This window comes from Cryptotermes secundus, unplaced genomic scaffold, assembly GCF_002891405.2.
Source record: "Cryptotermes secundus unplaced genomic scaffold, Csec_1.0 scaffold196, whole genome shotgun sequence".
Taxonomy (NCBI): domain Eukaryota; kingdom Metazoa; phylum Arthropoda; class Insecta; order Blattodea; family Kalotermitidae; genus Cryptotermes; species Cryptotermes secundus.
Window position 1 is genome coordinate 1,065,367 of NW_019735556.1, and position 24,752 is coordinate 1,090,118.

The 24,752-nt window shown below is 43.0% G+C and overlaps 1 protein-coding gene across 5 annotated transcripts in view; it reads left to right on the forward strand.

Moving 5' to 3' along the window:
- LOC111869536 (tyrosine-protein kinase Btk29A) overlaps window positions 1-24,752 on the forward strand; it is a 197,835-nt gene that overhangs the window by 72,143 nt on the left and 100,940 nt on the right. For 3 of the 5 annotated variants that reach the window (XR_002843682.2, XR_002843683.2, XM_023861149.2), the window contains exon 1: window positions 13,358-13,984. The exons of the other annotated variants lie outside the window; for them this stretch is intronic. Coding sequence is in view for 1 of the 3 variants with exons in the window: in XM_023861149.2 (XP_023716917.1) it covers window positions 13,912-13,984 (73 nt within the window). In the remaining 2 variants the exon portion in view is untranslated. Of the gene's footprint in view, window positions 1-13,357; window positions 13,985-24,752 lie in introns of those variants that run through there. 5 annotated transcript variants of the gene reach the window in all.

Sequence of the window (24,752 nt, forward strand, 5' to 3'; positions counted from 1 at the left end):
CAAACTACAAATGTTTTGAAGTGTCCTCCATAATGGAGTATGTCCGTTATATATTCCGGGATTTAAGCAAATTGGCTTTATTATCTCGTGATATAGACACAGAGAAAGTTTATAATGGCGTAAATCCGTGAAGTGTTTCCTGAATAGAATTGCAACTTTGTCCGGCTGCGTTTCGTATCATGATCAGTGTTTCAAGCCGTCATAGCAAGTGTTGGGATTTGAACCGTACTCTGTCACTCTGTAATCCCATACCGACTTGAATTTAAAACCGTCTGTAACCCAGATTATCCATTACTGCTTTATAAAATTATCGGTTTTTCCAGCATTCCTTTCTCCAGTGATTTCAGGCAGAGGGACTCCCCAAGGTAGTCTTGTGATAACGTTGTTCCTAACCACAGAATTAAGTATGGTGCGTTCTTTGCATAAAGTGGCCATGATGGGAAGTTGTTTTTGTCGGTCCACATGTTTAATTTCCGTAAAAACTTTGCAGATTTCGATGAAATTTAATATTAAGAACCTACACGAAAAGTTTCAAGAAAAACTTAAATATGGTTCATACTGGGTAGTTATAACTGCTACTGTGCGTGAAGCTAGAAATGAACTTTTGTTATATGCCTCAAAAGCGGCCTACTGCACGAAAGATTAATAAAAGGTAAAACTGTCCCTGTAACAGGCCGTGGAGGCTCATAGGATTGTGAGACATCGAGCCTCCAACATTTTCTAGACAGTCGACTCACAGATTGCAGTGAGACTGTCAGCCTTACGCACCGGCCGCCCTTTACTCCCAGGAAGATCCCTGTACTCATTTCTGTTAAGAGACTGAGTGGACTCCAGGGACGTAGTACGGCTGGAAGGATTGGGTGAATTCAAGAATTAATTGACCTAATCGGAAATCGAACCCGCCACCTTCTGGCTTGTAACACAGTGCCTCAGCCAACTACGCTACCGCGTGCCTCCACAAAAGATTACTACATTTCATAAATATAGTACATGCCATATTAAGAGTTACAAATTTTATTCGACATATTCTTTAATGTGGCGTTATTTAATGCAATACAGGAAAGAAACCGGGATAGCGTAGTTGGTATAGCCACTGGCTACGGGCTAGACGGCTGAGGGGTCGAAGTTCGAGTCTGACGTAGGCAAGATTTTCTGCTCTCCATGTCGTCCACACCGGTTCTGGGGCCCACTCAGCCTCCTATCCAGTCGATACCGGTGGCTTTTTCCACAGGATTAAAGCGGCCGGGGTGTGAAGCTGATCACGCACCTCCGACTAGTGCCGAGATGAATACATGGATCTATACATCCACTCCCCTATACGTCCTTATGACATAGTGCTTAAGTAGTTAATCAGAGGGACAACTTTTACAGGGAAAAATAAGTTAGTGGTTCTTTCAGATCTGACAACTTGTAATTTGGAAATATATCGGATTACGCCTTTCAGTCGTTCTTAGAAACAAGTAGAATCATTTTCTTTATTCGATGCTGTTTCAACTGCAGAGTCAATATAATGTCAAGTTTCATTGCAGAAAGGCACCGAATTGCGAAAATGAGAGAATTGACTAGGAGGCGTCGTGCCTCATCTCAAAGTGCGAAACCGGCTCTTATCAGGAGAAACTGAGGATAGACGTGAAACACTTAAGGATTACTGGTGACCTGGCCAAGATTTGAACCAAATATCTCCAGAATATAAGTCTAGAATGTTACTGCTGCACCAGTCTCTCGGCTTTTTCCTCAGGTTGTCACCCATCTCCTAGGACTTCGCGGTGATTAGTTCCAGAACCTCTACCTGGTATTGCGTCGTGTGTAATACATCAAGCCTTGAATGGGCAGCCTCTAGGGGGGGGGGGGTGTATGTTCAACGAGATCCCCTGTATGCCGATTTTGGTTTCAATTGTGTGCTGAAAATAGAATGCAGTAAACTGGATGGTGACGTAACAATCTTTGTCACCGTCCCATGCTGACGCATGCGCAGCTAAAGGTAAAGTTGTCCCTGTGCGTAACTATTAAACACTATGCCATGAAGACGTGTGTCGGAGTGAATGTGTAATGCAGGTATTCTTGACCTAGGCAGTAGTTGCAGATGACTGTTCAGGTTCACGCCCCGGCCCCATTACCCCCGGTGACAGAGCTTGCGGTAACCATTGGATGAGGGGTTGATTGGACCTCAGAACCGGTGTGGTCGATGTGGAGAGGAGAAAAATGTTGCTCATACTGGGACTCGAACTTGATCCCTCGGCTGTGCGGCCCGTAACCAGTCTCTATACCGACTGCCCCACCCCTGCTGCCCACCCTCAGAGAGATTTTATACTGACAGTACTAATACGTGTAGATAAGCTCTTCACTCCCTTTATTTCTTTATCCCTACCTACATTTATCTCCTTCCTTCCTCTCTGCGTTTATACAGCGAATTAAGTGTTTTTTTTTTTTTGCTTCAAATTGCAAGGTTTCGAACATAGCATTGCTACGTGAGAACATTACAGATGAATATAGGTCGCACATTCATAGTCATAAACCGTTTCCTCTTGTATATAATAAACTCAGTGCGTTTCGTAGCGTGTTCACATATTCGTCCGTATGTTGGTTTGTCACTTGGTTGGCCATATATGAATGACTGCTTGCATTCAACCATGTACCCAACAGATTGGAAGCCATCATTTCTCTTTACTTATTACGTAATTACAGCTACATGTTTCAGTAGTTTATTATCATCAGGATAATGAAGATCGGGCTGAACCCCCGTGAAAGGAGTCCTACCGACTATGTAAAATATATAAAAAAAAGCTAAAGTTATCCCTATAACAGGCCATGGATGCCCATAGGTTTGTAAGACGTTGAGGGTCCCACATTATCTAGAAAGTCGACTCACAGATGGCGGTGAGGATGTCAGCCTTACGCGCCGGCCGCACTTTACCCCCCAGGAAGATTCCTGGTACTCATTTCTATTAGAGGCTGAGTCGACCCCAGGGCCATAGTGCTGCTGGAAGGATTAGGTCATTTGAAAAAAAAACACCTCATCGGGATTGGAACCCGCGACTTATAGCATAGTGCCTCAACCAACTACGCTACCGTGTGCCCGTGTAAAAGATACAAAACTGAAAAAGTCGCCAGGGTCCACCAAAGGGATGTAGAGCCGTAGACAGATAATATGAAGAGTTCTGTGCTTTGCGATATAACGCCGTGTAGTCCGTTGGAAGTAATCCGACATTTCGAAGGGACATGTCACCGTCATCTTGAGGATGAAAGAAAGAGCAGAGAGAGACACCAGAATGAAGCTAGCAAGCACAAGGACATGTTCCTCGAAAACATCGGTTGACTTCCAACGGACTTGACGGCTTTGTATGCCAGAAGAGAGAACTGTTCAAGGCTGTCCCTGTAACAGACTGTGGAGGCACATAGGGTTGTGAGATGTCGAGAATTCCACATTTTCAGTAGACAGTCGGCTCACAGATGGCGGTAAGGATGTCAGCGTTATGTGCCGGCCGCCTTTTACCCCCAAGAAGATTCCTGATACTGATTTCTGTTAGAGGTTAGTCGACCCCATGGCCTTAAATCCGTTGCCAGGATACGACTAGTGAAGACCGAGAACCATAGTGCGTTTGTAACGGTAAACTGTAGAGTGTGTAAATCAGCGATAGCTATTACCTGTAGTCCCGAGTTGTGAACGTAAAACACCTCTTATGTAGCTGAACTTTCCCGTTGGACAGTTGAGTTCGACGTATGGAGGTCGCCGTGTTGCGCTTCAGCTGCAGTTGATCTTCACTGGGCCGCTGACTGCAACATCTCCAGTAATTTCCGACGTCTCCTTTTGTCTTTTCCACTTACCTCCATCTCTTTGTTGGTATGAGGCGGTGTGTTAGGAAGGTAGGAGATCCGATACTGGGTGCTTACAATTAGAGGTAGTGTCGTCTGGGTAAGTGTTGATTGGGGAAAACTGGCTTTGCTGAGGTTTCGGTAGGCCGGAGTTATTATCTCGGTCTTAACAGGCCTTGGTCCGGCGGGCACGAACATGCCTCCACCATCCTCAGGGTCGAAGAATAAGGCAAGCAAGAAAGCTGAATGAAACAGGTGGCAAGCAGAGCTTGTTTGCTTTATTCTTCGACCCTGATGATGGAGGCGACATGTTCCTCCGAAACGTCGTTTGGCTTTCAATGGACTACACGGCGTTATATCCCAGGTGTAACTCCCCACAACCACCAATGTGAGAACCTCAAATCTTATATAGGGGAGTTATGTTTCTCCTATGCTAGAAAATTCGAACACTTTGAAGGAAAGAATAAGAATAATATCGTGATAGTGGGAAATGTATTGAGACAAACATATTAGGTCTTCGAAGTGTGCGTAGCCACGAATGAAACAAATATTTATCTTCAGCAGAGTACCAAAAACACTATATTAGACTCTTCGTCATTCGTGTATTCCGAAATTGGATTTATCTGAGTTAATTGTTTCCCTTTTAAATCGCCTAGCTCAGTTATAATCATCCTGGCGATTTGGGACACTAACCTAGGTTTTAATTATAAAGCAAGGAACGCTTGTATGATCACCACATGCTTGCATCATTCTACTCTGCTTTTAAATGCAACTCCGACGTAATAACTTCAGGTATAAGAACAAAAACAAACTCCGTGGCATGTAATCCACGAGCGAACTATACCGACCGAGCGACCGCCGCTTGTCGGCGAAGTTAGTGCCAACTTTTGCGGATAGAGGGTGTCGCGTGTTCAGCGCAGCGGAATCCCACGGTCGTTAATCTCGGTTCTCGAGACCGGAGCCGTTATTTCCTTGAAGTAGCACCTCAATTATCCTCACGAGACTGAGTGGACCCCGTTACAGATCCACTACTCAGAGAATCTGGTAGAGCCAGGAATCGATGCCGGGACCTCTGGATCTGTAGCCAGGAACTCTGACCACTAGACCAGAGAGGCGGTCTAACTTCAGGTATATTATGTATAATTCAGAAAGATGTTTGACTGCGTGCCCAGATTTGACAAAGTCAGAAATTAGTTTATATGATAAGAAGACAATAGAAACACAAAGACCGGGGTGTCTTCTATCCCTCGAATGCTGGGATCGTGGTTTCGAATCCCACTCAAAGCGTGAGCGTATATTTGCGTTGTTTCTATGTTTGTGTTGTATGTGGTTAGACGCCTTGCGATAGGCCCATTCCCCGTTCTAGAAATCATATTAAATATCTATAAATAAGATTCCGAAAGCCTGTAAACGAGAGGTATGTGGTAGCAGTGATTATCTTGCCGTACAGGAAGAAGAGTAGGAAACCGTCATGTTCCTGTGTGATGATTACGTGGAGTAGGCCGCTGCTATCAGACACGCGGAACTTATACACTGGCACTGGTGAGTTCAGAGCCGAGATAGCGTAGTCAGTATAGCGGCTGACTATGGGCTGGACCACCGAGGGGTTGGGGTTCGAGTCCAGGTAAGGTGAATTTTCTTTTCTCCACCCAGCCTCCTATCCAATGGGTCCCGGATGCTCTTTCCCTGGGAATAAAGCGGCCAGGGCGTGAAGCCGACCACTCACCTCCAACTGGTGCAGAGGTCAAAAAAATATGAATCTATGCATCTACTCCCCCATACACCTTCATGGAATAGTTAAGCACAGAAGCAGCTTTACCTTTTACTGGTGAATTTAGGTCTAAATACAGCCGCGAAAATTGTTTCAGTTCCCCTTGCTCTGTAGGCAACTTATTTGTCTCTTGACTAATGCTTGTTGCCTGAATGAAGACTTGTGGTCTCGCTATCTTGTTTCGACGTTCTTTACGGGGTAATAATTCTTTATTACGATTCTGTTCAAGGGAAGTAATTATCTCGAATGTTAAATTACACCGTTAGGGGTTTTCTGTAGTTTTGTTCCTTTTGCTTTGCTTGTTTTCGAAGACTTGTTTTTTTTGGGGGGGGGGGAGTATAATTGGGCGCCAGCCATGCGTAGTATATGCTTACCTCGGCTATATATCCCTTGGGTTACCCTATGTAACCATAGTTTGTTCTTGTTAATGATAGAGCGTTCGCTGATTTTACTTCACAGGTGTACAACGTCACACATCTTATTGTGGGCTGTGCTAAAATATTGTAACGTGTAGTACCGTTGCTCTTCAACGATCGCGTAAAGGAACATGCGTTGCATGGTAACGGTCGGTAAACACGTTCTCGCCGAAACGATATCCAGTCTGTCGCTAGGCAGCCGCCATGACAACAATAGAAGAATTGTTAGAGGCGATGTTTTCTTTTGCGTCCACCCCGAGGTTATGTAACGGGGACACCAGCCGAGCTGCAACCAGTTGTCAGCAGTTGATCTGAGTGAAGTGCAGTAGCTGGTTGGTAAGGGGAGAGTTGTCAGTTCAGTTGAAAGTCAGCTTGTGAAGAGAAGACTAGGAGGTTGGTGTGAAATGGCTGCCAGCCTGGGACCCAGTTAGTTGAGTTGTCAGTTGACAAGAGTTCTGCACAGGCGGCTGTAAGAAGACCTGAGTGCGGGAAGCTGAAGGATCTCCTTCGGTATAATCTGTTGCCAGGAAACGGCTATTGGAAACTGTAATAGACTGAGATTTCTAGTTTGTGTGTGTGTGTGTGTGTGTGTCAGTGAGCTCTAACTTGTAGTTCCGAGTTGTGTACAAGAGGTCAGCAAATCCAATATCCAGACCGTACACCGTCTGTAGTTACACCCCTAATACGTGAGAGTATTATACACCCCTTTCTGTTTTAAATGTCAAATAGACCTTGTATACAAGTGACCAGAAGACGTAAGAAGATGCTGGATGACCTTGGGGACAGAAGAGGATATTTTCATTTGAAGGAGAAAGCTCTAGAGCGCATCAAGTGGAGGAACTGTTTTGGAAGAGACTGTGGACCTGTCGTCTTGACAGATTACTGATGAATGAATGAATCTTTCACTTGAACCACTAAATGACTTTATATGTGTATATAATCATGCCGGTAATTTTGTGCGGGTGCAAAATACGGTCTCTCGGGGTGGAACATAGCTTGCATGTGCTAGAAAACAAACTGGTCTAGTGAATATTCGCTTCAAATGAAGTAGGTGGGTAACTTAGGATAGTAGTAGGCATATACATAGGGTGCACAAAATAATGGAACGCTAAGTTTTTGAGGAATAGAATTTGTGTTGGCTACATTGAGAGAATTTCAGTTGGAAATACTGAATATTCTTCTTCCCTTGGTTTACGCTCTGTAGTGCTCATGTAAGTGTATTATTTATACACGCTAAGTAGTATCGTTAGAGCTCTCAAATGCTGGAGGCTACGGTAAGTTGGGAATGTAGCTGGAATGGGGAAACATGGAATAGCCGCAGAGTGCCTGTGCGAAGACTACAGTTTTTTTCCACATATTTATTATATATAATATGCAATAAATATATATGTTCAATAACTGCTGGCTCGTGAATGAGTTATGCCCAGTGGAGTAACTCATATACTCCTTTTTTGTTTACTTAGGTGTCGTTTTATTTCTTATATTGGGGTTTTACTCTCAGGACACGCTGTAGCATAGTTGGTTGAGACACTGCTACAAACCGGCAGGTCTTGGGTTCTAGTCCCGATGAGGCTATTGGATTTTTCAGTTGACCTTCCAGCCGCGCTATGGCCGAGGCGTCGACTCAGCCTCTAACGGAAATGAGTACTAGAAATCTTCCTGGTGAGTAAAGGGCGTCCTGCGCGTAAGACTGACGTCACCGCCATATGTGAGCCGATTGTCTAGAAAATATGGGAGCCTCGACCTGTTACAGGAATATCTTTACCTTTTACCTTACCATTGGGGGTTTACTCAGGTCTGTCTGGTAGGGTTAGAACGGTGTATTTTTTTTTCAATTTCTGTGTTGCTTCACTATTGTCTAGTAGGTTCACTGCTAATGCATTAGTGTGGTTTTCTAATTTTCTTAAGCATTTGATATTCAACTTTTTTATTTCACTGAGCACTGTGTTCATTTTTAGCTCTTCATGAATCCTGTGGTTGTTTATGTACCAAGGTGCGTTCAGAATGGATCGGAGAGTCTTGGATTCAAAGGACGGTCGGTTGACATTAAGAGCGAATTTGATCTGGGTTGTAAGGTTAATAGCTGGATGAAATTGTCTGAGAATCGTGTCCAGTGGCGGGATTCTGCATTATTGTTGCTGGACCATCTGTTTCTACTGCCAGTGAGTAAAATACTGTGACGTATTGGCTCTGTGCATAAAACTATTGAGCCACAGAGGCCTCGGGGCACGCGCGCAACGTGGGAGTTGCGGAATGTATCGGGGCGTTGCTAGGCGACAACTCTGTCAACGCTTGGATTGCGTAACAGGAAGTGCGTTTGACGTCACATACCCCACTCATCCCGTAACTACCCAACACGTGACAATACAATAGTATCGTGCCATTTTTGACATTACTTACTTACTCATGCAGCTGAGCCCTTCTTGAGGAACCGCCAATTCTGCAGCAACTCAAGAATTTCCCAGCATTTTATGGAACTCGAAGTTCATCACCGTGTTCACAAGAGCCCTTCACTGGTCCCTAACCTAAGCCAGATCTATCCAATCCATCCCATCCTCTCTCTCTAAGATTCATTCTAATATTGTCCACCCACCTACGCCTTGGTCTTCCCTGTGGTCTCTTTCCTTCTGGCTTTCCCACCAATATCCTATACGCATTCCTCGTCTCCCTCATTCGTGCTACATGACCTGCCCACCTCATCCTCCTTGACTTGATCATTCTAATTATACTTGGAGAAGAGTACAAGTTATGAAGCTCCTCATTATGCAGTTTTCTCCAACCTCCTATGACTTCATCTCTCTTCGGTCCAAATATTCTCCTGAACACCCTGTTTTCAAAACCCTCAGTTCCTCCCTTAATGTCAGAGACCAAGTTTCACACCCATACAGAAGCCATTTTGGACATAAGATTTTAAAATTTAGAAGTTTGTGGTGATTTCATGACAATTCCATAAGTTTTAACTTTTCTCCGTTATTTCTTAGAAGCAGTTCTAATATATTTTTCTTCATATTCCAGCAAAATGTATTAATTAATTAATTAATTAATTAATTAATTAATTAATTAATTAATTAATTAATTAATTAATTAATTAATTAAGTGAGCTATAAGATTTCTCCTTGCCCTTGCATATAGGATACATTCTCAAGCGTCTTCATTTCTTGTACAGTTCTATTAGAAAGTTGCATAGCGTAATACCGTATTTACGCATGTATAGGCCGCACATTTTTTGCCAAAAATTCAAGAGGAAAACTGGGGTGCGGCTTATATTCGAAATATTCGAAATCACATTTCATTTAAAAAAAATTATATTCATAATTAGTAATACAGGGTGTAATACTCCTGAAATAATATTCCAAGAAAATTATTTTTTCTATAATTTCTGTCTGAAAATTGTGCTGCGGCCTATACATGCGTAAATACGGTATATTCTAGAATCTTCATATAGCACATTTTGCAGTTTTTTCAGCGTTGTTGTAATGCTATCACGAACAAGTTTGCTATATTCGAGAAGGCAAAGCGAAACTGCGTTGTACAGAAAAGCAAACTGTGACATTCATTCTGTGGAAAGGTTTTATATCCTGCACCGGTGGTTTATGTAAAGCCCAGAACTGCTCATTAGACTTTGTTGCATTCCAATAACTGAAATATCCAGAGTTTTAGTGAAATAGTAATACAAGCTATATTCCTTAAACACAGCGGATTTAGTCATTAGTGTTACTACACCTTACACATGAGGAGCTGCAATGGCTCAATCGGTATAGCGACTGGCTAGAGGATGGACGAGTCCCGGTAGGGTCGAGAATTTTCTCTTCTCCACGTCGTCCAGACCGGTTCTGGGGTGCAACCAACCTCCTATCCAGTGGGTCCCGGGGGCTCTTTCTCCGGGGGTTAAAGCGACCAGGACTTGCAATCCTCCGTCCAGTGAATCATATTAAATGTCTATAAATAAGATTCCGAAAGCCTGTAAACGAGAGGTATGAGGTAGCAGTGATTATCTTGCTGTACAGGAAGAAGAGTAGGAAACTGTCATGTTCCTGTGTGATGATTACGTGGAGTAGGCCGCTGCTATCAGACACGCGGAACTTATACACTGGCACTGGTGCGTTCAGAGCCGGGACAGCGTTGTCAGTATAGCGACTGGCTACGGGCTGGACGATGGAGGGGTCGGGGTTCGAGTCCTAGTAAGGTCAAGAATTTTCTCTTCTCCACGTCGTCCAGACCGGCTCTGGGGTCCACACAACCTCCTATCAAATGGATACCGGCAGCTCTTTCCCTGGGGATAAAGCTGTCCACTCACCTCGAACTAGTGCCGAGGTGAAGAAAATGTGGATCTATAAATCTACTCCCTCATACGCCTTCATGGTGTAGTGCGTAATTAGTTAAGCACAGGGACATCTTTACCTTTGCACATGAGGTGTTCGGTTCAAATCTCAGAGCGGAGACCCGTAAATCTGATTTCCCCGTGTTTTTAATTAAACATCCGGGTAAACTGTGATAGTGCTTTAAAATGTATCATGATAGCATCCCTTGATATTACGCATGTTATTGAGACATTAAAAAAAGTAAAAAGTAAAGCTCTCCCTGTAGCAGGCCGTGAAGACCCATAGTTGTGGGACGTTGAGGGTCCCACATTATCTAGACAATCGGCTCAAAGATGGCGGTAAGGTTGTCAGCCTTACGCGCCGGCCGCGCTTTACTCCACAGGAAAATTATTTAATTAATTCCTGGTACTCATTTCTGTTAGGGCTGAGTAAACCCCAGGGCCATAGAGCGGTCGGAAGGATTAGGTCAATTGAAAAAAATCCAATGACCTCATCGGGACTTGAACCCGCGACCTTCCGGCTTGTAGCATAGTACCTTAACCACTACGTTACCGCGTACCCCCGTTATTGAGAAGGCTTCACTAATTTCAAAGCGCAGAGTCCGTCTTGAGTAGCTGATAGATGCTCAGATGGTTAAAATTATATATACGTAACCCGAAAGCTCTTTACCTTGTTCACAAGAGTCCGCCACTAGTCCCTATCTTGATCCAGATTAATCAATCCACGCTCTCCCATCGAATTTCTTTAAGAATATTTTAATATCTTCCCATCTACCTCCAGGTTTTGCATGTGGTCTCGTTCATTCAGGCTTTCTTACGAAAATGTTGTGTACCGTCAGTTCTAGCATATGTCCTGGCCATCTTCAACTCCCTGACGTGATCGTCCTAATAATATTTGGCGAAGAGCACAAATTAGGAAGTTCCTCATTCTTCAGACTCCTCTTACTTCCTCCCTCTTCAAAGCTTCATTAATGAATCTAATGATCAGTCATTATACCCATGTAAATTGTACGATACCGCGATGGTCCAGAATAAGTTAAGCTGCGCATGCCCGTAATTACGTTTCCTGTTTCAGTTTCAACATGAACGAAAATCAGTAGTCCTACGATATATGAAGATAATGAACGTAAACAAATCTTTCGCCTCATTAGTGCAACAGTTATTTGAATCTTCTTTCTGAATAGTGAAATGTGTAAATTCTTAAGTGGGTCGCGTATTGTCTGATTTGATGCAGAATTCATTTAGACAACAAATTTAATATTTAGGACTAACATAGTTAACAAAAATTAATTTGAAGAAAGCAGTTTTCTGGGATTTGGCACCGTGTATATGTGGTGTTAACCGACGTTTCGGAGGAACGTATCACCTCCATCTTCAGGGTAGAAGAAAAAAATATACGCATAGCTGGGTATATTTCCAACACAGTCTGCATTTACCGGTTCTCACGGTCTCTTCGCTTGCAGATTTCTTATATTTTTTCTTCTACCCTGAAGATGGAGGCGATACGTTCCTCCGAAACGTCGGTTAACACCACATATACACGGTGCCAAATCCCAGAAAACTGCTTTCTTCATAGTCACCGCCGTGAAAGCCTCAAATCTTACAAAAATTAATTTCTCCAAAATGATTTAGAATCGAAATCGTCCTGAAACAAGGCGCTCCTCCGAACTCTTTTTTTCACTTAATTAGGATTGAAGTGACTTTAGACCAGACATTTGGAAACTGGTATCCTTCATCAAGCCCAACCATCGCGTTAAGAATTTATTAACAGTGAAGTACTTACTGCCGATCACAGTGGCTGCACGGTCTATGAGATGAACTGTTTTAGCCCGTTCAGATACTTGGATCGTTGGTTCGAATCCCACTTGAAACATGGATGTCTCTGTGCCCTTATTCTGTGTTTATGCCGTTCTGTGTGTAGGTAGCGGCTTTGCGACGGTCTGATCCCCCGTCCAAGGCGTCCTATTGACTGCGTAAAACAGATCAAGAAACTGAAAAATCGGCCAAGATCGAACAGAGGGCTGTAGAGCCATAGATAGGTAGTACTCGTAGAAGTGAAAGTAAAGGTAAAGTTGTCCCTGTGCTTAACTAATTGAGCACTATGCCATGAAGGCGTATGGGGTAATGGATGTACAGAGCCACATTTTTCTTGACCTCCGCGCTAGCTGGAAGTGGGTGGTCAGCTTCACATCTGCCTCGGTGGGAAGCCAGGGACTAACCGCTTGAGCTATGGCGCGGCATATGTATGGGCCTTTATGTCGTATCACTGGTTGTAATGTGGTACACCAGTTTGGCTGCTGGGTCTCTTGTCGACACCACACAGCACCATGTCTTCGTAGAATTGGCCGTCCACAAACGATAATTTAGCGGCGTGCTTGTTTGAAACGAAAAAGAAAGTTTACAAATCCTTGTTACAATGGCGAATGAGATGGAAAGAGTTGTAAGTATCTCTAAGGAGAAGGCCATCATGACCGATACTAATCTGGAGAGACTGAGGAGAATAAGACAGATTTTAATAGTCGTTACCCGACCGAGATTAGAACCGTGCGCCCCTCGAATGCAGTGCTACGGCTGGATTAATTTGCAGGATCACTGTTTCATTAATAACATTTAGCATGGGATTATCTTGGTTCTGGACTCTGCCCATCGTTTAATATTATGAAGGAATACAATTTTTCGAAAACTGGATCAGTTTCCATCCTCAGGTGAGAGAAATCTGGGGAGGCATCCACTCAGTTGGGCCCGTTATAACGAGCCAGTCCCAGTCACTTCTTTTTCTAATTGATCCAGGAGATACCCTCGGGGATTTCAGTTCTTAAGAACCCCCAGTCACTTCCAAGAATCAGCTTCCCTCCCCTACACCATTCCACTACCTGTAATTGACCTTGCTGAGCACATGAAATAATCATACCCGCTGTGAACCTGTTTAATGTACAGTATAAGTTATGACATCATGAATTGCAGTGTCAGTACGAGACTTCAGTGACGTCATACAACAAGGTCTGGTGTGTTTGACGTCTCTAACGGCTGCTGTAATCGTCTGTAGCCAGTTAGTTGGTTCTGTGTGCTTGAAAGAGCCACTGTGAGCTCTTAGCACGTCGCAAAGTTAGAAGAGCGAAGTCTTCCTAGTACTTTGATTGATTTCCCCGACATTTCTTGGGACAGGCATCGCAGGTTTTTGTACTAGAAGAGGATTCTTTGTTTGAAGGTACACTGACGTCTGTGCGAAGGATAATTGCGGTATTCAATGTAAAAAATATAAACAAGACTAGTTGACGTTTTCCTGAAGATTACTCATGGATTGTAACACTTCTGAACATGTTTTATATAAGACAGTACTTTTCAGATAGAGTTATCAGCCCGGGTTTTTAAATCTCATTCGGAGCAGGGATGTAATGAGGTTAGTGTATTGTTTATTAACGTCAGTTTACCCTTCATCCGAGATGTCGTGTGCGTGTGGTCTCTGCTCCTGTGATTCTATGTTATTGATCTGTGACTTGTGTGGGTGTTATGGTGGTGCCATCCCGTTGCAATTCTGAGAGAGCGATATAGACATTTGACACCGGCCGGATTCGAACTTTGGGCACTGGATGGGGTTTGGTTGGGGAGCTATGCGAGTGTTTGGTTACCGGTGGCCATTTTGGAACTTACCAAGCGTACCAGGTAATTACACGTTGTAATATATTACCTTATTTATTATATAGCATTAAGATTCTTACTCTTCAACAGATATAATTAGAATGGTCAAATGGGATGAGCTTGGCAGGGAATGGTAGCACGCATGGGGAGAAAGGAATGCATGTAGCATTTTATCGGGAAAGCCAGAGAGAAAGAGACAACTAGGAAGACCTAGAAGTAGGTGTAAGGATAATATTAAAATTGGCCTAAGGAAAGTAGAATGGGGTGGTGTAGACTGGATTCATCTGGCTCAGGATAGGCACCAGTAACTGGCTCCAGTGAACACGGTAATAAAGCTTCGTGTTCCAGAAAATAGGGGGAAATTGTTTAGTATCTGCACGGCTGGCGGCTTCTCAAGGACGCAGCTGCATGTAGTTAGTTACTTAGTTGGGCCGCGCCATAGCTCAAGCGATTAGTCGCTGGCTTCCCACCGCGGCGGCCCGGGTTCGATCCCGGGTCTGGTCCAGTGGGAATTGTGGTGGACAAAGTGACGCTGGGGCAGGTTTTCTCCGAGTACTTCGATTTCCCCTGCCAATCTTCATTCCACCAATTGCTCCACAATCACCCTCACCTATCATCTGGGGCTGGTACAATAGGCCAGAAGTGGCCGCAGTACAAGGGGCTTAGTCCCACCCCACTAGCAATAAAAAATAGATATAGCATTAAGATACGGTCTTACGGGACGTGAAGCCAATGCTGTCATACACGTAATCCGATAAAAGTTGTGTTTTCAGGTTTTCACGGTGGTGATTGCTCAGATTATGGGCATCTGGGTTGTGACACCGTGTAGTTTTGTAGGCGTGTCGACGGAACATAATATTTCAACCTTGAGGACTGAAATATTTAGGGTAACTGCCCGTTTTTATCGCAGTCTGCGTGTATAACTGAAACAGTTCCTCACCGCACACACTTCCATCCTGAAGATGGAGGCAGCGTATTCCTCCGTAACATCCATACCCACCAACAAGACTACATGGTGTCAGATCCCAGAAGACTACAGGCTGCTTATGCTGCTATTCCATGTCAAGTTCTGTGCATTAGGCCTATAGGCCTGGACTGGCCGAAAATACTCGTATTGTGCTGTAATAGTATAGCTAGGCAACGGCTCGGTAAACGTTTCCTAGGTAACGAAACTATAGAACTTCGGTTATTAGGGTTTTGATACATGCACTGTACCTTTAACTGATTAGAAGCCTATGTCCACGGCAATGAACCTCTCAAAGCAGAGTAACGGCTAAGAACACAGTTACTGTACTGTTGAAAGAGGTGACTTCTGCACGGTTCGCCGAAACATTATAACAGGAGAGTTTGCCAGACGAATTAATTAATTACGGGATTGCCGAGTTACGGAATCACTTAATTACGGACTTAGGGAATTAAGGAATTGGACCTGGCTTCGCACAGACTTAGAATTCGTTCCAGGAACATTTAAGAGTTAAAGTGCTAAAGACTTTATGTTATAATTATAATTATTTGTAGTTACTACAGGTGACTGTCCAATAAATCGGTTAATCTAATCCAGACCCCATTAATTATTAGCCACGTAACTGGGATTAAAAAAAAAAGTAAAGCTATCCCTGTACCAGGCCGTGAAGGTCCATAGGGTTGTGAGACGTTGAGGGTCCCACATTATCTAGACAATCGGCTCAAATATGGCAGAAAGGTTGTCAGCCTTACGCGCCGGCCGCGCTTTACTCCCCAGAAAAATTATTTAATTAATTCCTGGTACTCATTTCTGTTAGAGGCTGAGTCGACTCCAGAGCCATAGTGCGGCTGGAAGGATTAAGTCAATTGAAAAATATCCAATGACCTCATCGGGACTTGAACCCCGCGACCTTTCGGCTTGTAGCATAGTGCCTCAACTAACTACGTAACTGGGATACGTGACAATATCTTGAAATTTCGATATATATATATTCCGCATGTTTCCGAAAAGAACGCCGAGGAGCTTTGTGTTGCTGTAATACCCTGTTCCCAGTTTCAGGTTGTATCAGCTTTGAAGTGCAATGGGGCTTCAACTGTCCTGACATGAGGTGTTCCTTGGCGTCCGTCCACTGTAGAAATGGTGGAATGGAATCTGGATATAGGTTATCACAGTTTCGTTTTCCAACACCTTACTAATTGACCACTCATGATCATTTTATCTCTTGGATATAACTTTTGCAGTTGAAACAGCGTCGTGGCATTATGCACGAATATCATCCGAAACACTAACTTTCAAGAACCGGTATCGAACTCAGGATACTGTGTGACTTTTTACAAATTAACAAGAGGTTTTTCTGTACTCAAAAGCGTCCAGACCGGCTCTTGGGCCCGCTCAGCCTCCTATCCAATGGGTACCGATGGCACTTTCCCCGGTGATAAAGCGACCGGGGAGAGAAGCTGACAACTCACCTCCAACTATTGCCGAGGTGAAGAATGGTGGAACCATACCTCCACTTCCCCATACGTATTCATGGCGTAGTGTTTAATTGCTATACTTTTACCTTAAGATCTTAAATATTCTAGGAAAATGCGGCTATGTAGTGATACCTGTAAGTTAATTACCATGCCATAGTCGGGTGTGTAGCGTTTCTTTTATTTTACTTCATGGCGCAACGGGTTGGACAGTTTGACTGACTTAGAAGTTCCTTTGTAGCATCTTCTCCTTCCACTAGCCGTTCGCTTTATAAGTGGTTCAGTGAAATCATATTGTCACGTGTGGGGTGGTACGCGTGACGAAAATAACGGGTTCTAGTTCGGATGATTGGATTTACAGAGGAACCTCTCATAACGAGCATAATTCGTTCCAGAATCTTGCTCGTAATGCGAAACACTCGTTAAGCGAAACAATTTTTCTCATATAAATTAATGTAAAATACGATAATGCGTTCCATGCCGAAAAAAATACTCACAAAATTTTATGTATAACGTTTATTCAAAGAAAATTATATATGCAATGTTAAGGAGCGTGAATGATCATCATCTTTTCTTCTATGCGGAATGAACCAACCTGGAATGCGAATTCGATTTGCAGAAAACAAAAGAAAATCTAAATAATTCGTTTATTATTTATTATACATACGAGTATCTAATTGTTTTGTACTAGAAAGCTGTCTGGAGACATTTGTTTTTGCCGACGCTTAAAAATTTGGTGAAAATGCGACACAACATTATCATTATATAAATTTGTGGCGCGCATAGCCACTGCCTTATTAGGGTGATGCTTCTCAATGTACGATGCAACAGTTTCCCATGCTTTCAGCATTTCTCTTATTGCGCCAGAAGATTGTTGCTTTGCTGTTACCTCCTCCTCCTCCTCCTCTGACAAACTCTCCTCCACAACTTCTTGCTGTGAAACACAATGCAACTCCAAATCGTGCAAATCGTTGATGTAGACCGACTGTATGTGCGTGCTAGATCAGTCATGCTCACACCTCGTTCTCGCTTTTCAATGATTTTACGTTCCATTTCTACGGTTATTTTTATTCTCTTATGGCTGTCTTTTTGCGGCTTTTTCTTCGGGGACATTTTTGCAAGGGTTATTAAACTTTGCACAAAAGAAAATCACAAATAATATGTCTGAACACAAGTTTGGAAAAATGTGTGATCACAAGCGACACTAAGATTCTAGCGGAACCAGTGCTAAACAGACTGATGTAGCAAGCGCACAATCCGGGACTTCCCCTCTCGACGCTCGTTATGCGAAACGTCGCTCCTTAAGCGAGTCATCTTTTTATTTTGTTTTGCTCGTTATGCGAATTACTCGTTATGAGAGGTGCTCGTTAAGCGAGGTTCCACTGTATTAGCATCTTGCTTACAGGTTCTCTTAATCTCCTTAAATACAGTGCTGTCGCTGATTTACCACTTTCCAGTTGAACGTTGCACACGCACTAGGATTCTCAGTCTTCTTAAGTCGTCTCCTAGCAACGGATCTGAACACAGAAACTAGCACTTCAAATCACTCTGAAGTCTTCTTGCTACTTCGCCTTCAGTCACTCTCGGACCTCAGAACTAAACATTCCTCTGGACTCACTCCTTCATCCTACGACAGACTCATAACTGCCCTTGAACTAATTCTGTCACTGCTTTCTCTTCTCTTATAAGCGCACTGCACAGATCTCACGGAAAACACCGTCTCCGTTGTTGCTGACTTCCCCTCTTAAGCGGAAGTATGTTAGCGAGCCCTTAGAAAAGGGTTACATAAACCCCGTTGTTCCACCGCTGCTTGGCGCGGACTACTTAGAAAACATGGCCTCATCTACTGTTGCATGTTGGACCGCGTTTACAGAGCTGTTGTCTGGCAACGCGTTGATCAAATCTGTTATAATATGTATGGACATGCAGTGTGCGTACACTTATCGAAACTAAAACAGTTTAATTATATTAATAGCATCAGCCCTTAAATTGTTAGACCGGTTTCAACCCTTATGAACGAATTGCTGCCCTCGTGAATACAGACGTGAAATGGAGGTTTACCGCTTTAACGCACAGTGTACGGATTGGCTTTCACTACGACTCCATGAACGTATTGCATTGTACCAGAAGTTTATTACAGTCATGGTTTTGTTTCGTAATTGAAGCAATCACTGCGTTTCTTGCAGAATGTTTGCCTTTTTTTGACAGATTCAAAAATGCGTAATTAAAATAAACGAAAGAGAAATGCATATGAAAATAAGTGATGAAATGTTAGTGAGACGTGGGTACTAAGAGAAGAGAATAAGAGGCGAACAGATATTTCTGTGATGAGTGTTGGGTATCTCATTTTTTTCTTTTTTTATTCGCTTAGTGGGGGGGGGGAGTCCAACTGGGTCCACTCGGCACTGCCGCCACTGATTGGCCTACTGTAGCCTGCCCCGGGTGATTATGATGATGGAGAATTTGGTGAAATTAAGATTGGCAGGGGAACCGAAGTACTCGCAGAAAACCCGCCCCAGTGCCACGCCACTTTGTCCACCACAAATCCCACTTGAGCAGACCCGGGCTCGAACCCGGGCCGCCGCAGTGGGAAGCCAGCGACTAACTGCTTGAGCTATGGCGCGGCCATGTGTTAGGTATCTCACTAAGGCATGAAATAAGAAAATAATTAGGAACAGAACGAATTGTGGAGCAGGGGGTAGGAATATCAAAGTAATTGGCTTAATCATATAGAACGGATGTTTCCTTTAGGTTTGCCGTGGCAAACGTACAGTAAACGTTCACTATAACGGACTAACGTGTGATCCGGTGTCGCTGATGTCCGCTTTAACCGAATGAAGGGATGTTCACGGAAGTACAGCACAGGATACATAGCCAATACAAGGAATAAACATAAACTCACAATGTGATTACATAAAGGTTTTTATAAACTGTGTAGACTACATCCTGTTGTGTATATAATATTTAATTTCTTATATTACGCCACAGCAAGTAATAGGGGAATATCTTCAATAAAGGCAATAGGTGTTGGTATACTCGTATATCTTGCGTGTTTAATATAAACATAACTCTGATACATGTTTCGACCATATAATTAGGTCATCATCAGGCACTTATTGTAACCAATATTTTAATCGCTTAAGTCATGTTCATAAATGCCTGATGATGACCTAATTATATGGTCGAAACACATAGCAGAGTTACGTTTATATTAAACACATAAGATATATTCCAACACCTATTGACTTTATTGAAGATATTCCCATATTACATGTTGTGTCCACGGTCGTAATGTAAGCAATTAAATGTTTATATATTGGGGCTCTTTTCTTATTTCAAATAACTGCAAAACCTTCTTAGTGTTCCAACAACTTTAAGAATTCACAGTTCTACAGGTCCAGATTTTGTCCGTTATATCCGTGTGCGTTGTAACGAGGGTTTACTTTATTTTTGTCATCCTGTTGTACATTGGCCGTCCAAGAACAATATGGACACAGTGGTTTCTTTAGTCTTGGAACGAGTCGTGATTCAATCCTTCTGTTGACAGAAGAAGAAGAAGAAGAAGAAGAAATATGGATGGATAGAGAGGTAGATGGCTGGATAAGAATCCAGTCATTTGTAACACCATGATTCAAAATAGGGAGCCGTGACCTCGCAGGGAACCGTGAAGCTTTATTCTGGGGGCCACCAAAAGTGCTAAAGGCATAATTGTCATATGTATAAATAATTAAGAAACTGATACATTATGAAAGAAAATGTACTTAATATATATAATTAAGGAATGTACTGTCTTCACTCGCTTGGAAACCGGGATCGTGGGTTCGAATCCCACTCAGGGCATGGATGTTCAGTTTGTGTGTGTGCGTTTTTCTGTGTTTGTGTACAGGTAGAGGCCTTGCGACGAGCTTATCACCCGCCCAAGGAGTCCTACCGTATGTGTAAGATCTAGAAAAGCCGAAGTGAACGGAGAAGTTCATGGAGGTAGGCCTAGGCCCACTGGGGCTGTAGTGCCAAGGACAAAAAAAAAAAGAGGCAAGGTAAAAGGTAAAACTATCCCTGTAACAGGCCGTGGAGGCCCATAGGGTTGTAACACGTCGAGGCTCCCACATTTTGTAGACAATCGGCTGACAGATGGCGGTGAAGTTGTCAGCCTTACGCACCGGCCGCACCTTTACCTCCAGAAAGATTCCTTGTACTCATTTATGTTAGAGGCTGTGTCGAGCTCAGTGCCGTGTTGCAGCTGGAAGGATTAGGTCAACTGAAAAAAGAATCAAGTGACCTCATTGGAAATCGAACCTGCGATGTTCCGGTTTGTATCATAATGCCTCAACCAACTACGCTACCTCGTACCCCTTTTATATTGAGATCGTTTTCTAACTGTTAAACCTTAATGCTTTAGCGTCTAAAAATCCACATTTTGTTCGTTATATCCGAAATCGTTTTAGGGAGGGCTCACTGTATACACAATTTTGATTTGAGTACACTATTTAATGAAAATGATCAGCTTCGGAATGGAATGTAACATTGAAACTGATCTTAACGAAAATACATAGCAAGAATGTGATGTTGACTGAACAGGCAGGGGATATAAAGGGACTCTGAGGTTTGTGGTTCTTAAACCATCGGGTTTTATTACAACAGTATTTCCTGAAATCATAATTATTTTAGTTTCTTGGGGGGGGGGGGGTGAGACTGAGTCCATTTGTTATGTCTGCCACTAACTAACCTATTGTACCAGCCCCGGCTGATAAATAATCAATGTGGAGCAGTCGATGCAATGAGAATTGGCAGAGGAAACCAAAGTACTCGGAGAAAACCTGTCCCAGATCCATTTCGTTCATCACAAACCCCACGTGACCTGACCTTGGCTCGAACCCTGGTCATCGCGGTGGGAAGCCAGTGACTAACCTCCTGAGCTATGGCACGGCCAACTCATAATTATGTTACGTGATTAGTTTACTTATTGGCCCTTTTCCAACGGCATCTGTTACTAGAGCCTATCACGGTGGCCGCGCTGTCTAAGGCATGAACTGTCGTCGCTCGCTCGAACGTTATGATCGTGGCTTAGAATCCCACTTGAGGCATGGATGTCTGTGTGCTTTTATTCTGAGTTTGTGCTGTACTGTGTGCAGGTAGCTGCCCAGCGACATGCTAATCCCCCGTCCAAGAAGTCCTACCGATTGTAAAAAGATGAAATTGAAAGCGGCATAGATAGTTAGATAGATTAATTTATTACTAGAGCCGATGGCATGATTATTGTATGCGATGAAGTAGGAAGAACGTGGAAGAGTGATGGCATGTACCACTGTTGAGGTGGTATTGGAGGAGCTGTACAGGAAATGCTTCAGTCAGGATAACCGGGTTCCTGGCTGCACCTCTCGAATAGAAAGTGTCTGTGCTAACAACTCTGTCAGAACGTTCTGTAGCAGTTTAATATGGGTTTATTTCTCTGGAAAAGCATCATAATGGAGTCACTCAGTGATTTGCTCAGTACTTTATTAATTATCCATGTTATGATATGAATCCGGGCTGCAGAATGCTGTGGAGAGGCGCGAAGTAACGCACAGTGGAGAATTGCAGAAATATAGATGTTGCGACTGTTGTCCGCGTGTCTGCTTGCGATTGGGTTCCCCTTTTCTGGATGCTTCGAGTTGGATAATCACTGTATGTTCGTTAAATTGTAAAACCGTATTTTCCACTGCTTTGGTTTTGATAGTAAATGTGTGCCCAGCCACAGAAGAAATTCTTTTCTACCTTAACTAGTAAACCAAACCTAGTTATGACTAGTATTCCTCGGAAGAAGCTACCTCATGGTTCATAAGACTGTGGGTCGCGACCCCGCATGGAGTTTTGTAGTTGTATCCACGCACAGTTTTGACAAGATTTAATGTAGCTGCTTTTGGAAAACGTAGCTGCAACTGGCGGAACATTTCGCGGTTTTTTTCGTGACTAAAGGAACATTTTACAGCTGTAAAGATGTTTAGGTTCCTGCTGTCGCCATACCGCACGGTAGGGACCTGCAACAATATGCAATTCTCGTGACTGTACAGAAACATTCTGTAGCTTTCTGTAGGTGTAGAGAGACTGTAAAACTATTTAGGTTCCTTAATTAAAAATATCTCTAATGTTTCGTCTTTTTAAAATTTTTGTTTAAAAGTTTATATATATATATATATAGCGACTGGCTACGGGCTGGAGGACGGAGGAGTCGGAGCTCGAGTCCCGGTGGGGCAAGAATTTTCATTTCTCTATGTCGTTCAGACCGGCTCTGGGGCCTACCCAACCTCCTATACAATGGGTATCGGGGGCGCTTTCCTCGGGGGTAAACCGGCCTGGGAGTGAAGCTGACCACTCACCTCCCAACTAATGCCGAGGTCAAGAAAATGTGGATCTATACATCCGCTCCCCATACGCCTTCATGACGTAGTGCTTAATAGTTAAGCACGGGAACAACTTTACATTTGCATATATATTATGCGTCTTTTAAACTTATTTAAAAACCACATTCTTCACTACATGTTTCGACCGTCATTGATCATCATCAGGTGTTTCAAAACTGTTCTGTGTTGACTGCTGTGCTTGCGTTTTTTCTTCTGATGTAGGATGTGTAGGCCCATCACACATTCGTGTTTTCGTGGTGTTGCGTGTGTTCTCGTGCCGCGTTCTGTTTAGACCACGAATGCAACAGGATGCTGCAATATAATATTTAATTTCCTGTCTGCCTGTCTGGGAAATTTCTACTGGCCCTCGCCAGCACAGTTATTGGCTTCGGGCCCCGCGGGACCCATGACCCGTACTTTTCTGGCCTACGACTTCATCACTGTAAGAGTCGCAATGTCTCTGTGCAGCCAGATATAGACTGCAGTAGTGGGCAGAGCTGCACTTTTCGCTAGCCGGGCGGTAGTTACGTAAAATTTATATGTTAGGGTATATTAGGGAGTCATAGCATCACGAACTTTTATAGCCCCAGAGCTGACTTAACGCTTTTAAAGCTCAAAGTAGGCTACTAGAGACACCAGGCCGTGAGGAATGACTAGCCAGTTGAGAAGTTACTGTTGTCCACGGTCTGCGCATGCTCAGTAGCGGTGGTTTCGGTTTAGAAAATCTTAATTACTTAACGATTTAATTGTTACAAACTTAAATGTTTTAAATATGTAGGCTGTCAGTGGAGAAACAGTTTCGAAGTTTCGGTTCCTGTATATATCGTTGTAGAACGTTGACTCTGTTGGTTTAAAATGACGGTAACTAATTCGATTTCTTGCGCATTTAAATCATGATTGAAAATCTATCCGTCCTTTCTGGAAAACACACCTTATCCCAGTTACAAAGAGCAGTCTGTTGTTCATCGTATTTAGAAATACACTGAACGATTACAACAGTATTCTATATGAATCTCATCCTTCTAAGGTGGATTTTAATAATAGTAATATTAATCATTCACTTCATTTATTAAAGTGTTTGCCTACAGCAGTGGTGTGTAGCAGGCAAACGGTAAAAATACGTAATAAATAGGAAATAAAATAAAATAAGAGATATCAGTGTAACTGGGATTATACAAAGGTAGTGTATCCTCCAGGGAAATCGTGTTCGTGTTGCAGCATAAAGACATTGACACGTACTAGCACTGTTAGCAGCGTTTAGCGTTCCTCGCTGAAGGACTGGGCGTTGCGCTGTTGCTCACAGTAGAAATGGAGAAGTCCCTGATTAATTTAGTAGATGCGCGAAACAATATCCATGATAGAGTGACAGTTTGTTTTCCCCTTAAAAGATTTAAAAAGGAATGAGAATATCAAGGTGCTGTCAGTTGGGATAAGTGTTCTAAATTTATGCCGATCACAGTCGCCGCGCGATCTAAAGCAAGAACTATCTTTGCTCATTCTAACACTGGAATCGTGGGTTCGAATCCCACTCAAAGCATGGATATCTGTGTGCGTTTATTCTGTATGTGTGGGTAGCAACCTTGCGACGGGCTGATCGCCCTTGTATAGGATCAAGAAACTGAAAAAGCGGTCAAGGTCCAACAAAGGATTATAGAGCCATAGATAGATAAAGTTAAATCATGACTGCGAGAGAAGTGAAGTTCGATAGAGTGGAGTGTAATGCATATTTGCAAATTTATATTGTGTATTTGTATGGCATAATATTATTTATTTTTTTTTTTTGTTATTTACCTGCTTGCTCATCGACTCAAAGACCAATTATAAAGTAAGCACGAGCAAAGAGACAAACAGAACACGCGAACAAAAGACAAAACATACCTGTATCATCAGAAAGTAACAGTTCGATTGACACAGTCACGCCAACCTTGATGCCTTGATAAGAGATATATGTACATAAATTAATACTGATTCCAGTT